The sequence below is a fragment of the Danio rerio genome, chromosome 7 (assembly GCF_052040795.2).
Source record: "Danio rerio strain M-AB ecotype USA chromosome 7, GRCz13ab, whole genome shotgun sequence".
Taxonomy (NCBI): domain Eukaryota; kingdom Metazoa; phylum Chordata; class Actinopteri; order Cypriniformes; family Danionidae; genus Danio; species Danio rerio.
The window spans coordinates 20,677,595-20,694,750 of record NC_141027.1 but is presented as its reverse complement, the minus strand read 5'-3'; the positions used below and the strand labels follow the sequence as shown (position 1 = coordinate 20,694,750).

The 17,156-nt window shown below is 37.2% G+C and overlaps 1 protein-coding gene across 6 annotated transcripts; it reads right to left on the bottom strand.

Annotated features, from left to right (window-relative positions):
• Positions 1 to 69: 69 nt before the first annotated feature.
• Positions 70 to 13,087, bottom strand: si:dkey-19b23.7. 6 transcript variants are annotated; one of them, XM_087260935.1, is made up of 8 exons: positions 12,792 to 13,087; positions 12,348 to 12,413; positions 12,172 to 12,243; positions 6,806 to 6,981; positions 6,655 to 6,712; positions 4,538 to 4,709; positions 3,444 to 3,659; positions 70 to 436 (listed from the first exon to the last, which is right to left on the bottom strand). In XM_087260935.1, the coding sequence occupies exons 1-8, from the start codon at positions 12,801 to 12,803 to the stop codon at positions 315 to 317; spliced, it is 894 nt and encodes a 297-aa protein (XP_087117061.1). In that variant the 5' UTR covers positions 12,804 to 13,087; the 3' UTR covers positions 70 to 314. The 6 variants fall into 6 exon arrangements, with proteins under 6 accessions (XP_087117061.1, XP_087117062.1, XP_087117065.1 ...); XM_087260936.1 differs by having other exon boundaries at positions 3,444 to 3,641; XM_087260939.1 differs by lacking the exon at positions 12,792 to 13,087 and adding an exon at positions 12,546 to 12,753 and having other exon boundaries at positions 3,444 to 3,641.
• Positions 13,088 to 17,156: the final 4,069 nt, after the last annotated feature.

The following is a 17,156-nucleotide window of genomic DNA, read 5'->3' as shown; positions in this document are numbered from 1 at the left end:
AATACCTTTTTAAAAGCCAGTTGTTTTCTTGACTTTCAGGACAGTGGGAGGGAGCAGATTCAGTGTAAGTCATGGGGCGTAAATCTTTTAATGCAAGGGATTAAAATACTCGGAGTTCAGAACTTTTCACAGACGTGTACTGTAGGTGTTCACAAAAACAAGCTATGGCTGATATTTTGAAGCTTAGAGATGTGAGGCTAACAACCACTTGACTTCTGTTTATATTGTACATAAATGAATGGTCCTTTAATGTCAAAAATAAAAAGAGCAAGCGTTGATTATCTTAGCCAAATGGAGAGTCCGTTCCTAAAGAGTCAGTTCTCATCCTGAAGCTTGCCATTTAGGGGAATTGAAGTTCTGTCACTGCATTGAAACTTTCTGATCTCAGAGAGGCTTTGGAAATGAAGCTGTCTCAATGGCTTCAGCTCAGCCACAACTGAAAAACAAAGCAGAAACATTGGAGAATTACAGGACAATCATAAAAACAAAGCAGAAACATTAATGTATTACAGGACAATCATAAAAACAAAGCAGAAACATTGGTGAATTACAGGACAATCATAAAAACAAAGCAGAAACATTGGTGAATTACAGGACAATCATAAAAACAAAGGCCAATTTCACACAAACCAGTAACCTCTGCATCCTGTTATTATTTGCCCACCCTATTATCATTCTAAATCGAGACGTTTGTTTACATTTGATACTGAAGTTATCTTTCTGTACCTCCATTAAAAGTATATTTACTCTAAACGCTCATTCTTGTGTATGGCACCAGCATGTTTGAGCTTATACAAGAAACACTGAGGTATGTCCTTGTGAATCAAGCGATTCTCTTTGTTGCTCTCTGATCAATTTTTTATAAATAAAGCCAAAAACAATACACTCATAAATTCTCCTCACAAGATTTAGTTAAACTGCTTGATGAATCTGCTCATGTTTGGCAGCATCTGAGTTTTGGGTCCATTGATGTTCAGTGGAGGGACAGAGATCTTTCAGATTTAAGAATGTTTGTTTGTGTGCCAAATATGAATGCAAGTCTGTATTTACACCGTCATGAGGGAGTAAAGATGGATTTAAATATTGAGGTGAACGAATCCTCTGAAAAATTATCTTCAGGACACAAATAAAGATATTTGAGACAAGATCCAGAAGTTCTCTGAAGCTCCATAGACAGTGGTCATTAGATAATTAAATTCCAGTACAGGCATTGTCAAAACATTCCATGTGGCTTCAGTGGTCCAACAGTAATCATATGGAGCTTCATGAAATCTTTTGTGTGCCAAATAAAACTGTAAATTCGACTTTTGCTAATATTTTTATCATCACAGATTATCAGGGTAAATGTTTTGATACTAACTCAACACTGCAACATGCAATCATTGTATTGCCCCAAGTAAATGTCCACCCGGACCTGATGCAGCTGAGGAAAGGACATATCCGAACAAAGTAGTTTTTACAGTTGTTTTTTTTTGGCACACGAGAGTTTTGGAGCTTCGTATAATTACTGTTGAACCACTAAATGTTCTGACAATGTTTTGAGTTCCTTTTCTGAACTTTGAAAGTCTCACAAACTTGCTGTCTATGAAGGATCAGAAAGCTCTCAGATTTAATCTAAAATATCTTCATTTGGTTTCTAAAGGTTGCCAGCAGCATGCTCTCTGGTCTCTCACATGGTCACCCACTGAAGCTAAGCAGGGCAATGCCCGGTCAATACCTGGATAGGAGACCTAGGTTGCTGCCAGAAGTGGTGTAAGTGTGTCCAGCAGGAGGTGCTCAACCTGTTGTCTGTGTGGGACCGAACACCCCAGTATAGTGAAGGGGACTCTTTACTGCTCAGAGAGTGCCATCTTTCAGATGAGATGTTAAATCAAGGTCCTCGCTCTTTGTGGGGCTTAACCCATATTTGCCCATTTTCATCATCACTCTGTGTCTTCTCCATCAATCAGCTGGGGCCTCATGTAGCAAGGCTGCGTACGCACAAAAACTTTGTGTATACCAGGTTTCACGCTCATGTTTGGATTTACTAACGATGAAATGGACGTGAGAATTTGCGTTGGTCCACGCCAACTTCATGCCTGGCATACGAGCATTTCTTATGTGTGTTTGTTTTATTTCCATTGGCGACTCCTAGAGGCAATTGTGTCAAATTGCACACTACAAAGTATCTTTGAGCCGTGCAATGCCAGCTGTATGGGACGGGATCATCCGCATGTCTAGCAGGTATATAAGGTTTCCGTACCATACAGTTGAAACTCAAACATTAAAGCACAATTTGAAGCGATCGCCGGTTTTCCCAATGTAATCGGAGCGATCGACTGCACGCACATTGCTATAAAGGCGCCATCTGAAGACGAATTTGCATACGTGAATCGTAACATTTCCATTCAATAAATGTGCAAATAACATGTAATGCTCAAATGCATTTAACATAATACACACTTATTAATGATTCCTACATGTCTTCCTCGTGATGAAGAGTAGGCAAAATCCGATATGTAATGGGGGAAAAAAGAAGAATGAGTTCATCACATGCTGGATTCGAAACGGGTTCATACGCGGCTGATGTCTGCTCTCTTTAGCTTTGTTGTCTCTGTCGATCAAACGGGCGAAAATCACTCAACTAGCTCATTCCAACGACATACTTGCAAATACCCCCGTTTTTCTCCGCTCTACCTCCGAAAGGAGCACCTCCATTTCACATTCTGATCAAAGTTTCTCTTTTTGCTTGCTTTTGCCATTGCTTTTCATTTGGTTTTGCCAAAGTAGAGTCATTACCATATTTATTAGGGGGAGGAGGCAGGGAGGAGTTTTGCGCTCATGCACGTGCGCTCAGTTTCACGTTAAGTCGATGTACAAAGAGAGTATGCCTGGGATTATGCGTACGCAGTGTTTCATACATCTGAATTTTTTACTGCATACGCACATTTACAGCTTAGTGCATACGCAATATTTTAGTATGATTTCAACGCAAGTCTTTGTACATGAGGCCCCTGGTGTGTGGTGTGCGATCTGGCGCAATATGGCTGCCGTCGCGTCATCCAGGTGGATGTTGCACACTGGTGATGGATGAGAAGATTCCCCCCCAAAAATGTGTGAAGCGCCTTGACTGTCAAGAAAATGTATACAAATGTAAGGAGTTTTTATTATTATTAAAGATGAACAAAGGTTTCAGGATTTGAGACAACATGAGTAAGAGTAATTAATAATGGAATTTTCATTTTTGGACTGAACTTATTTTTTATGTAATTCTGAGGGTAAATGAGTGTACAGTATGTAACAGACACAGGACGTCTGAAGCGAGCAAGACTTTGTCGTGTTTATATCGTTGGATTGTTTTACCCCTTATCTTACGAGCAAAATGACAAAAGATCATTCAGCGTGTTCGGATCCAAGATTTCCCGGATTTCAGTCTTCTAAAGAGATTCAAGCTCTGTGCTCACCCAGATCATAGAACGGTTCCTCTCGACTTCCCTGAACCACAATCATCTCCAGGAAATTCAGAAGGGCCCCAGTGACCAGGAAACGCTCTGGGAGGGACAGGGTTTGGAGGTAACGCATGTCCAGAGAGAAGGGGTTGTCCGGAGGCGGCATGGTGCACAGTCCCACCAGCTCACTGACTACATCCCATACATGAGTTCCTACAGCACAGAAGAAAGCTTTGAAAGAGCCAGGTTTAATTAAATTGTGCATGATAAAACTGTAAAAACATGGTAATACAAACAGAGATGACAACAAATGGTTTTATGTTAACATTTTTTTGTCAGTTTGATGGATGTAAAGGCTGATTTATACTTCTGCATCAAGAGCACATGTATGGTCTAGCACAGCCTTCGTGCGGTCGCATAGCCCTCTGTGTGGCCGACACCAACGCTGACGTACATTTTTTTCACAAAAAATGAAACTACACATCCAACGACGCGTAGCACAAGCTTTATGATTGGACTGCTTGGTAGCGGTGACGAGTGTGAGCGGGGCTGAGAGCAGCAAGCCTGATGGAGCGAGTGTTTACAAGTGTCGAGTCCAGTGAAGGAGCTCCAGATGATAACTTTTGTTTTGTGGTTTCCTTATGATTAAAGTTGTTGCATGTCTGCCGATTCCCGCCTCAGAATGAGCGAGTTTTAGCTACTTCTACATTAAGGTTTCCTTCAGAGAAAAAAAAACACCCAAAAAGCAACATAAAACCTCACTGCCAGCTAGCGTTTCATAAGTGTTACTGCAGAGCAACACAAGCAGCAGACAAGTATAAATGCACGACTACACGCAAAGCAAATTTACTTGACACTGAAGTATAAATCAGTCTTTAGTTGAGATGACTAGAAAAGTTTATTTGATTCAATTAAAAAAAATAAGGCTAAAAGATTTCTTTATAGTGATAAGTAAAGAGTAAAGTAAGGCATTTATACGTAACCTCTAACCTTGTAAAAAGAAATGACTATAACATTTTCCAGTCCTTGAGCCAGGAACATGAAGAAACTGTTTATGATACAATTATGGCCAATAAAACCTGTTGACGTTGAAATATAGATGTTAAAACCTTGAGGTGATGAAAGCCAATCTGTGATGGACTTGAGCTTCATTGGTGTATCTTTGACTAGAGTATCAGTTCCTCCAATGTTTACTAGGCGCTCATGATTGGAACGAATCCAGGCATATGGTTGCCCATACTTGGCATAGCCGGCTAACAGGAACAGGGTGCAGTTCATTTCCTATGATGAAAAAAAAACAGTCTTGAGAGCTTTGACCATTGCAAGACAATCAGAAATGTTTTCTTGATCTCGAACACTTCAGAAGTCAGAGTGAAAATGCTGTTCTAAAACATTATTCAGCATAGATGGATTCAACTGATCAAATGAGACAGTAAAGATCTTTGCATAAAAAACAAAGTAAACATTATTTTCAACAAATATTAAAAGGTTAGTTCATCCCCAAAATAAAACTTACCTATTAAGCACGTCATGATTTTGCCAAGTACAATGCGATCCTGGATTAATATCTATGTTGATCCTGGAACATCATTTTTGTTCAAAAATGTAATCCACATCAATTCCTTACCCCTAAACCCAACCATAACTGTAAATTATTCACAAAATCAGAGGGGAATAATAGATGGATAACAATCATGTACAAATGCATAAACCTAACCGTAAGCCTTAACATAAACAGCAAACGTTTCCCTTAATTCTGATTGGTTGATTGGAAAGTTGTTCCAGGATCAACATAAATGTTAATCCAGGTACATGTCCTGCTTGATGAAATCAGGTCGGCGAACCTATTAATTAATTACCCTCACGTCGTTCCAAACCCCTGAGTTTTTTATTAGTCTTCGGAACTCCAATTAAGATATTTATAGATGAAATCTGAAGAGCTTCATTATTCTCCATTGACAGCAATGTTCCTGACTCATTCAAAGATCAGAACAATACCAAAAACATTCTCAAAACAGACTTCAGAAATTTAATCGAAATATTAAGAAGCTATTAGAATACTCCATGAGTAAACTCATGAACGTGCGCCCTATACTGACACTGAGAAGTAACTGTTGAAAGTCCTTATTCATGATATTCTGACTGAACCACAGAAGACACGTGGATTGTTTTGCTACCTTCTCAACTTTGGTACCGTTTCTTTTTTGGCACCTTTCTTGACTTTGAGTCAGGACTATTGATGTCTATGAAGGATAAGGGAGGTCTCGAATTTCATCCAAAGTACAATAATTTTTGTTTTAAAGATGAAGAAAAATATCAGGGGTTTGGAACAATTATTGACAGAATTTCTATTTTTAGGGTGAACGACCACTTTAATATTATGCACGTTAAAATATTTTATAATAAACTTATAATAATAACTGTTGTAATGGCTCCTCAAAACTCAGTTTTGCATCAAATTAATTATTTATATATACTTTGTTAGTCCACCTATGCATTTAGGCATGTAGACATGATCAAGACGATCTGCTGCAGTTCAAACTGAGCATCAGACTGGGGAAAAAAGGTGATTTAAGTGACTTTAAATGTGGCATGGTTGTTGGTGCCAGACGGGCTGGTCTGAGTATTTCAGAAACTGCATATCTACTGAGATGTTCACGCACAACCATTTCTAGGGTTTACAGAGAATGGTCAGAAAAAGGAAACATATCCAGTGAGCGCCAGTTCTGTTGGCACAAATGCTTTGTTGAGGAAAGAGGAAGCTGAAGCTACAATTCGCACAGGCTCAATAGAGCCTTCTATTGGACAAAAGCAGATAGAAAAAACGTTGCCTTGTCTGATGAGTCACGATTTCTACTGCGACATTTGGGGAAGAATCTGGCGTCATGGTGTGGGGAATATTTTCTTGTCACAGTTTGGGCACATTAGTACCAACTGAGCATTGTGTCAATGTGACACTGTGATCAAATGGCCTCCACAGTCACCAAATCTCAATCCAATAGAGCACCTTTGGGATGTGGTGGAATAGGAGATTCGCATCATGGATGTGCAGCTAGTAAGTTGTGCCTAATAAAGTGTTTGGTGAGTGTATACTGTATATTACAACAGAAATCCATGATTTTGAATTATTGCAATATTAATTCCAAAACCATTATAAATCTGACTGATCCTCAAAACTGTGATTTGACATTCTATCTTAAAGTCTGTATTCTGAAATGATACTCACAGGAACGGCGATCTCTCTCTCACTGGGTGAGGCTGGGAGAAGATGAGAATCAACATTCCTATAATGATAATAATAATGAATAATTAAAATAATTGATACACAGCACTATACAGGTCATAAATACTACAATGTAAGGACGTTTTCTTTCCACCTGATGGGAGTTTGCTGCGGTGTGGCCTCTGGTGTCTGTTGATGTTGTTGAGGAATCGGCTCTTCCTCTGCTAAAGGAGAGCTGGCATAGTCACTGTCCAGACTGTAACTGCTACTGAAGGTTGAGCTGGTGAAGGTGGAGGCCACAGACACCGGAAACCCAGGAGAACGCCATCTCTAAGTGTAAGAAGGACAGAACCACTAAATATTACTGCGGCAGCAGTTGAGCTTGAGATTACGTTGATCCCAGCAACCATTTTTTTGTGTTTAGACATCTATAGACATGACAACATAGACGCAATGGCTAAAACAAGGCAAAATTTGGGCCGTCACAGAAAATCTAATAGATGTGTAACACTAGTCCAAAAATAGACTAGTCGTCAAAAAGACAGTTTAGACTGACTTCACATGTCTAGTCATTCATTCTTGTATATTTGATGACTAGTCTATTTTTGGACTATTGTTAGATTTTTTTTTTGGTTTTTAGTAGCAGCCCAATTTTAGCCTCGTTTTATCAATTGCATCTATGTTTGGATGTCTATTACATGTCTCTAAAACACAACATAGTTTGTTGAAATATTCAATGATCGAGCCATTATAACCAGTGAAATGTTATGTAAATATCATAGACAGTCTCCAATCAAGGAGATTGTAAAGGTCTAGGTAGACCAGATGGTAAACAAACAATCAGATACCTGAATTAATGTGTCGGATGCAGGAGTAAGAGGGAGAAAAAGTGATCCAAGTTGGGTGCCTAATGTTCATTGAAGCAACAAAGGCTTTCCTGAATGGCTTATTATGATGGTTATTACATTTTTTTATTGCGATAATTGCTGAAGCTTTTATCAGCATGTGCAATATTATCACTCACGATAATGCCCTTAGCTGCCAAAAAGATGACTTTAAAAGGCTTGTGCACACCTGGACAATTATTGACATGATGATCGCCAAAGCCTTGTGACTGAACAATGGGCACCAATGTGAATGTGCATACAGATACAAAACAATTGTGAAATACATGAGAATTGCATAGTTTCTGCTGGGTTTTTAAAAAATCATTTTATACTAAGGTTTTATTGATTTTTTTAGGAACAGATAACCAGTGGGAACAAAACAAACATACTAGAGTGCACAGTTTACTAAAAACTGTTTGTTCTTAAGCACTGCCAGAATATATGCGCATGATGTGCCTCTTTTACCCCACAGTTCCTCCAAAAAGGATGAGGAGACCCCAATTGTAATAATTTAATTCTTGGTGTAATAAAAAATCTGATCAAATTTTTCCAACAAAACTCACGCCACATTCTTGAGCTTGTTGAGGTGGACAGCACATATTTTAACTCATTGGTGTTCATTCAAAATAACGCCAACATGCTTTTCCCACTTTAATCTTATATAGTCTGTTAAGAGTCCTGTAAGTCCAGTAGGACTCAATGGTGAGTTTCCGTTTACTTCATTTTCTTTAATAGTTTGTAACTTTTTTCCACACACTTTTGACCAGCATTTGTGTGCTGTAGTGGAGGATGTTTAACAAAAGAAGAAAGGCTTACACTATAAATATACAAAGAAATAGCATGAGGGTACCACAAGTCAGTGTCAGAAGAGTGAAGTTGCACTAAGTGTACTGGTGTATTTCTGTTTTTTATGAACAGAAAAACCTTTAGAAAATGCTGAGGATAGGGCCAAGAAATAAACATCCCATTGTGCACAAGGCTTAAAAGGTATAATAACAAATATACTGCTTTATTGTACATAAATGTTCAGTCTAAACAAATGTTTAAAAAGAAATTATTAGCAAAAGAAAAATAGGGTACTATAGCTAATGCTAGCATTTTAAATCAATATCTCATGCATGTCATAGACTAGATTAGCAAAAAAATGTTAATTAATTAGTTAAAAATACATTTCCGATTTTGATGCTGTAATGCACCTCTGCCAATTTAAATATAGGAATATTTATAAAAAATCATCTAAAAATGAAATAATAAAGAATTATTCACAATATGTTGAAGAGTTCACTGTAAAAATATCATGCACGTTCAATATATTGCATAACTCAATAGTCTAAGCCAGTAGAAGATCACCCACATTGGTCAAAGCATTGGATCTGGATAATGAACTTGTTGAAGGTGGCTTGATCCAATGACGCCTATTTTTTTATAATGATGGCGCATCGGGTTACATTCTGCCTGGAAACCAGTCTTATTCATGTGGACATACATTTTCAAGAAACCCAAACATTGTTGCAGACTAGCAACACCCCTTCACGACAATGGCCTTCACTGCAGGAAGCGGCCTCTTTCAGCGGGATATTGGTCTCTGCCACACAGCACACAATGTTCAGGAATGGTTTGAGGAACATGATGAAGAGTTCAAGGTGTCCTGGCCTCCAAATTCCCCAGATCGCAGTCAAATCTGTGGTATGTGCTGGACCAACAATTGAATCCACAGTGGCTCCACTTTAAAAAGGGACTTGAAAGATTCTGCTGATAGTGTCTTGGTGTCACATACCACAGGACATATTCAGGGGTCTCAAACAGTCCATGCCTCAGCCCAGCACAGTAGTACAGACAGGGGACCAACAGGTTTTTATACAGGTGGCCTTAATGTTTTGGCTCTTCATAATAGTAATAGTATGTTTAAAGTTCCACTGAAGTGCCTTTTAATGCACAGATTTGTTCAATGTGTGTTCGATGAAAATTTCAACTGAAACATGAAGACAGGGCTGGACATATCAGGTATCCCCTAAACCAGTGGTTCACAAAGTGGAATTTGCAAGACAATGATGAGGGGGTCGCTTGGCGAATTCCAAAAATCTCATATATGTTTTTAAACTATTAGAATTATCATATTTTATTCATAACCTACATAAAAATATTATTTAATAGTTTAATAAAAAATAACATGCAAATAAAAAGCTACTGTTTCAGCTTTTTAATTTTTTTCCCATTGGATTGTGACCCCTGGGGTTATTATGCTAGATTAATGACACAGCAATAGTGTTAAATGCAGCAGATTGATTTTATGGCACAATGTTAAACTTTGACACCTTTACCGCGCTCACGTACATTAAAAATAAAAGTCACGACTGAACAGGATGATCTCCAAGTGGTGGTCTCCAAAATTAAACCATAAAAAGTCTAGTGCTGTAAACATTGTGCCCACCATTCTCATGAAGTAAGATTAATATTAAATTAAACAACTAAATAATGACTGAAAATTTATATGCTTGTTAGACTGTTACATTTTTTGAATTGTAAATATGCTCGTGCTTATACTTCCTGTTGGTGTATGCACCGCTGTGTGCAATGATTGTATGTTGATTACCACCTCAGAGAATAGTGGGGTCACAAGTCACTGGAATTATTATTTTGGGGGTCCCGGGCTGAAAAGTTTGGGAACCCCTGCCCTTAACCATAGACGATAGTCATAATTTAAACTAATTCACATAAATAAACTAATAAAATTTAATCTATATCATATTACAGCCCTGCATTTGTGCCCAAGCTCGAGTCGTCGGTGCCCGACTTTTTTATGCCCCTAGGGCCAGGCTTTGGACCAATTTTCACATCATAGCTAGCACGCATATCAAGCTTCAGGCCTGCTTTATAGAAAAGTTTAATGACATCTATTGCATGCGGTCTGGAGTATGACAAGTGTGAGTGTGACGCCTTGCGGATAGAGATTTCCAGCCACGTGAAACTGCGAAAAACGCTAGAAAAAAGGCAAACTTCTGGTCAATTTTTCAAATAGTGACAACTTTAAATAATGAGCCAACTGGTTATGCACAATGCACAACTTGTAAATTGAGTAAACTTACTGTGGACCACATATTGCTTGGATATCGATGCCACTTAAACTAAATCTTACATTAAAAAAAAAAACATTTCTCTATATTATTCTGAAACAAAAAAATATTTAACTAAAAAACATCAACTTTCTATTAAATACAAATCTGGTCAATTTTAATGGCTGTAACAGTATGAACTGTTTGGCGGAAAAAAAACAGGCTTTGGGTCGAACTCGGACCAAAAATTTTGATAAGCTGTTTGCCAGGGGCCGGGTTACAGCCTGTGTGCACAGCCGGGTTACAGCCGGGCCAGGGCCGGGCTAGAGCTTAGATTTAAGGCCCGTGCAGGGTTCTATATCATATCTCTCTGTCAGCCAGTCATTAAGCTAAAGCTGCACCTGAAATTAAAAGCAACAGTCTAAACTAACAGTTCTAAGTTTGACTGACTGTTTCTCCTTTTTGAAATACAGCATTCAATGTAGAATTCAAATGAGTTCAATAGGTTATTTTTCAGCCGTTTGTGTTAAATTGCCAATGAAACCAGTATTCATTCACTTAAACTGAAAGTATATTTTTATTTAACACTTTGATTGACACTGTAAATTGCTGCTTCAGAAAGCATCTAACTGTGATGTCATTAAAAATGTATTAATATTGGCAGAAGTGAGAAGCTGCATGTTTTGAATGCTTATATCTTCAAAATTTGAATTTTATACATTCAGTCTTAGTGAGTATTTGATTATATAAATTCAGTCTTATTTCAGCATAGCAAATAAGCCTTGATGTGCTCAAACCTTTGACTACTAGAGCGTCTGTATTTTCTTTACAATTATTTATGATCTCTCCCCATTTTACAGTATTACGATATACAGTATGGAATCAAGTGTTATTTCAGCTTATGCAAATAAAATTTGATTCATTTTTGTTTTGGAGAACACTTGCTTATGGATTAAAGGGGTGAACTAGAGTGTATTTTTAAAGCTTGGTTTTTTTTTTTATAAGATTCAAAGCAATGTGTGCTCATGCTTAATTTCTAAAACAAACATGTTATCTTTCCATATTTCTTACTTTAGTTGTATAAATGACTTGTCATATTTCCTAGTTTGTCCGAAAGCCCGCCTTTTTGTAGTCCACAATCTTAGTTCGCTGTAGGCTTTGCTAAGCTAACTCTGTAAAAGCCAATGTCTCCCTTTGCATTGAACTTTGAACGTTTCACATTCAGAGATGTTGTTTATGTTCACACAGCTACATTACACATCAACTAAGGTTAAAATATGATATCGTAGTGGACCACCCCTTTAACTTAATTTAAACAAACACCCAAACATTTATTTTATTTTCAAAACATTTTAGAGGGACTTTAAAAGAACTTCTCACCCCAAAATGAAAACTTACCCTTACTAAAAGTAAGGGGAGGGTAAATGATGACAGAGTTTCAATTGTTGTGTAAACTATCCCTTTAAGATCTCTAAATTGATTGTTGACTCAGCATCTCCAAATATCTAACACATTTTTGTGTACATAAAAAGGATGGGACAGAAAATGAAGTCAGATCAACAGAGAAAGATAACACCCACCAAGTCCTCATTGACCACAGTCAGCAGAAGTTCCTCTCTTCCTCTTAGCCAGGGCTGAAAATAATGAAAGCCCTGCAGACCGACATAATCAGGCAGTAAATCATTAGAGACATTATCTTTAATTACCTCAAGTATTTAGTGCAGTTTGGATTATTGTTACTCCAACATTAGCCCACCTGCAACGAACCGAATATTGCAAGCTCCGACAGGAAGTGCTGAAGCTTTGTCCTTTGTTGTTGCTCCTGCATCCATCACAAAAAGCAAAACAGTTTAGCCTAGATAATTATAATAATGGACACAATTGACATTACATAACAAACTATTTGTAACCGCTTAATGGTGAACGAACGGGATTTGATGAAGCCTTCAAATACCTAAGGGATCGCTGCTTCGTTGCTAGGCAACGGCAGCAAGCCTGTCATTTACTAGCATAGGGTTGAGAAAATAAAATCCTTTCCGTTAGTATATGAGTTCAGATGAAATCGTGTAATTCATCATCATTATTTGAGCTCTGCAATATAAGTCAGTTAAACTAAATCTATTCGAACAGTAATGAAACTAACGAGATGTTTAATAATACATAAAGATGCATGCAAGCAGGCTGGTTCGCATATACTTACAGCAGAACTCATGTTTGCATGCGCCCTGATGGACGCACAAACCAATTTGCTGTAAATAAGGTGTATTTACAAGCAAATTCTGGTAAGCACTGTCACGCCTATTTCCACGTCCACGTCTTTGTCTTCCTCATGTATCATTCTTCTTGGAAATTAATAACGCGAGAAATCATCCCTCATCTTAATGTTTTTCCTCCACGGGTTCTGGTGGAGAATTAACTTACACGGTATTATTTCGTATTTCTCGCGCTGATATTTTAACGTTGCTAGATGGGAGCAATAAGGGATCATCAGCATTTGCTCGGTTAAAAGAAAACGTAAAACAGCTTAACGTTACCCGAATAGCCTATCTGGTAAATATTTAAAGAGAGTAACTGAAATATTACAAAATTAATTCATTCATTCATTCCTTCGGCTTAGTCTCTATTTCAAAGGTCACCACAGTGGAATGAACCACCAACTATTCCAGCAAATGTTTTATGCAGCAGCCGCAACCCAGCACTGGGAAACACCCATATTCACACACTCTCACACACTATAAGGCTAATTTTGTTTACCCAATTCTCCTATAGCACCTAGAGAAAACCCATACAAATACGAGGAGAACTAACTCCACACACAAATGCCAAACTTGCTGTGAGGCAACAGTGCTAACCACTGAGCCACTGTGCTACCACATTACATCATTTATTTCATAAAATAAATCTAACATAGTCGATGAGTCATTATAGGCCTACTTAAAATATATAATCAGTGTTGAGGAAGGTTACTTTTGAAAGTATTACAATATTGAGTTACTCTCCAAAAAAGTTGCTAGTTGCATTACTTATTTACTTTTTATAGCTAGTAATGCATTACGTTACTTTTGAGTTATTTTTGCGTTACTTTTTCTGACCTGACTTTTTTCTTCTTCTTTTTTAATTAGAGCAGTTAACAACACACTGTATAATGTTCGTTTACCTCTAAATAAAACATTAAAAATCATTGTAGGATAATGTTATTTTCGAAGAACTTCCTGACCGCAGAGCTTTACATGCCATATTTACAGTTTGCTACTTTTGAACTTTTCGTATTATTAAAAAGTCCCTGTCCATTCAGATAATCCTCTTTTCCCTTTTTTTAATTTGTCAAAATAAAATAATATATCCATAATATTTTCATTGCAGAAATATAAGGCTCTGCCATCTTCATTTCAGTTTGTTCCTGCATTCTCTCATTGTGTGCAGGCTTTAATGTGGCTACATTATTTTAATTTAGCAATTTTTTAAAGTGAATTAATTAAACTAATAAGTAAAACATAAAAATTTTTAATAACTCAACCATTATTGCTTATTTTTTTAAAGTAATGTGTCAATTCAATCGTTATTTCAAAAAGCAATATTATTACATAACTTGCGTTACTTGCAATGCATTACCCCGACACTGTACTGTATAATATTTTTAAACCTGTACGGAGATCTGACAGTATATGGTCATATATATAGGCATGTATAATTCATTATGGAAGCACAGTCTGGTTTGGACATCTATCTGATCAATTAAAAAAAAGGTTGGTTCATATTTAAAAAACATCCATGAAAATCATAGAAATAAAACAATACGAGCCCATAAAGGCTTTATATGAACAGGCGATCATGAGAAGAGCAATAAATATTAGTGCTGATTCCAAGCATCCTCTTTTCAGTGAATATCAGCTGTTACCATCAGGAAAAAGACTGAGAATGCCAATGTGTAAAACCAATAGATCAAAGCTTTCCTTTGTTCCTACCTCAATAAAACTGTTGAACTCTACCAAGAACAATGCACCTGCAGTACATTAGCACCTGACTGTGTTCTGTGCTTTTCATATTTATATTTTTTATATGGTCTTATTTTGTAAACAATGTATGTTCTTAATTGTTTTGATTGTTTTGTTTATTTTATTGTCAGCTTAGAGCAACGTTGTAGCACTTTTTTGCCATGCAAGACTAATTTCCTCTCTGGGACAAATAAAGTTTGTCCTATCCTAATTACAGGTAATGTTTCAACATATGTAATTCCAATAGTACATATAATCTATATATAGGCATATTGTAAATCCAAACATGAACTTGTGTGCATATAATTTGCATGTGTTGCCATATATCAGACTTCTATCCTATAATCACAGTTTTATCATACACTTTTTTTTTGTCGCTACCATACAATGTTTTGTACATAATAGTGCAACAGTGCATTAACCAAAAGTTATATTATAAATGATTCCTTCTTTCAGTTTCCTTCAGCTTAGTCCCTTTATTCATCAGGGTTCGGCACAGCAGTATGAACCGCCAACTTATGCAGCATATGTTTTTACACAGCAGATGCCCTTCCAGCTGCTACCCAGTACTGAGAAACATCCATACACACTCATTCACAGACAGACATACACTACAGCCAATTTAGTTTATCCAGTTCACCTATAGCGCATGTCTTTGGTGGAAACTGGAACACCCAGAGGAAACCCATGCAAACCCACAAACTCCACACAGAAATGCCAACTGAACCAGCTGGGACTCGAACCAGCAACCATCTTTCTGTAAGGCGACAGTACTAACCACTGAGCCACTGTGTCGCCCCATGCATGAAACATGAAACTTCGAATTGTTTAAGTTTGAGGCAAATTAAGTAAATGGTTTTCTTACGAAAATTAGCCATCGTTGTTTCAGCCTAGTGAAAGTATCTTTGTTTTTAATGTATGGATTACCATTTGTATAATGACAGTTTTGCTTTAAATATCATATTTACACCAGACCTATGCTTAATTTACCTTCAGAAAAAAATCAAACCTGCTCTAAAACCATCAAAGCATAATTTGACTTGTGCTCAGTACATTTGCACATCTCACATTGGCTAACTGTTTCATCTGTTTATCATATAAGGTCAATCATTTCCCCCAACATTATTAGTCAATACACATATTGGTCCAAAGCAGTGCTGATTTCTGTGTTGACTAGAATTCAACAGTAGGCAGACAAATGACTCACGGCACATATCAAGCAAAGTGATGTCATGTCACCCTGTTGCCCACAACAGGAAGTCAACACAATAGCAGCCTCGCAGTAGAGATTGAGTGGAAAGTGTATTGTCTACTAGTGGAGCTACAAATAAATATGCTGTGCGAGACAGAGCACAACATGTACTTTCTGTTTCAATCAAGAATCTTATTAATTGTTCTGATGAAAGACTGAGCACTCAATGTAATGATATCACTGTTTCGATTTTAATCACTTCTCTGAATATTGTAAGGCTGTGTGATGACTCTTATTATATTTGGTGGTAGTTTATTCCTCTTTTTCTTAAAAGGGGATTTTAGTCCTGAATGCTACTTCTGGTTTTGAATAAAATGTTTGTGGAGACCAAAATGACTTAATTTTCTCACAGTCTTGCATCTGTTTTTTTCTCCTTCATTGGTATGTTATTTGATGATCACATTTTGAAATGATTTCACTTCCTCTCTGACAGATGACAGATAGTTTCCCCCCACCACTTCACAAAATAGCTGTTGTGCTGTTGAGACAAGACAATTTGTATTTCCTGCATCATGCTTTGCAGAAAGAGCTTAATAACCACCCACTGTTTATTTTTCAATGCATTTAATTCACACTGGACCTTCAGTGTGAGAATGTTCATAAAGAGAAGCACAGTTGCTGTTATCCATTGATTCTGCAGATGTCAGAGTAATCCCATTCAGTATAACTTTTCAATCGCCTCCTAAAATATATACATTCATTGGTTTTTACACAGAACGTTCTTTATGTTTTCACTCTGATTCAGAAAAGCTAGAGACTGTGAAAAATGATATGATCAATTAGTTTTTATTTGCGTTTGCTCCCACCGTGTGGCCAAAAATAATAATTGCTCTGATTCAAAACATAAAATAAATTCATTTTTGAGGTGCTGGAAAAAGTACTTTCGAATGAAAATAAAAGTTCAATATAGTGATACAAAATTAAAACAAAGCACAGATTAATCTAAACATATCATAAACAGATAAGTTGGACACCTGAAATGTTTCAACACGTTGATTTTACAATAAATTACATGCATTTTCTCTACATGATTTAGACCACAGGTGTCAAACTCAGTTCCAAAAGGGCCGCAGCTCTGCACAGTTTAGTTCCAACCCTAATTAAACACACCTGATCAAACTAATTGAGTCCTTCAGGCTTGTTTGAAGCCTACAGGTAAGTGTGTTGGAGCAGGGTTGGAACTAAACTGTGCAGGGCTTCGGCCCTCCAGTAATTGAGTTTGACACCCCTGGTTTAGACTATTTATTGCTCAAACAGCGCTAAGATTTAATAAATATATATCTCCCATCTATATATTTTTCATATAAACGTTGCTATA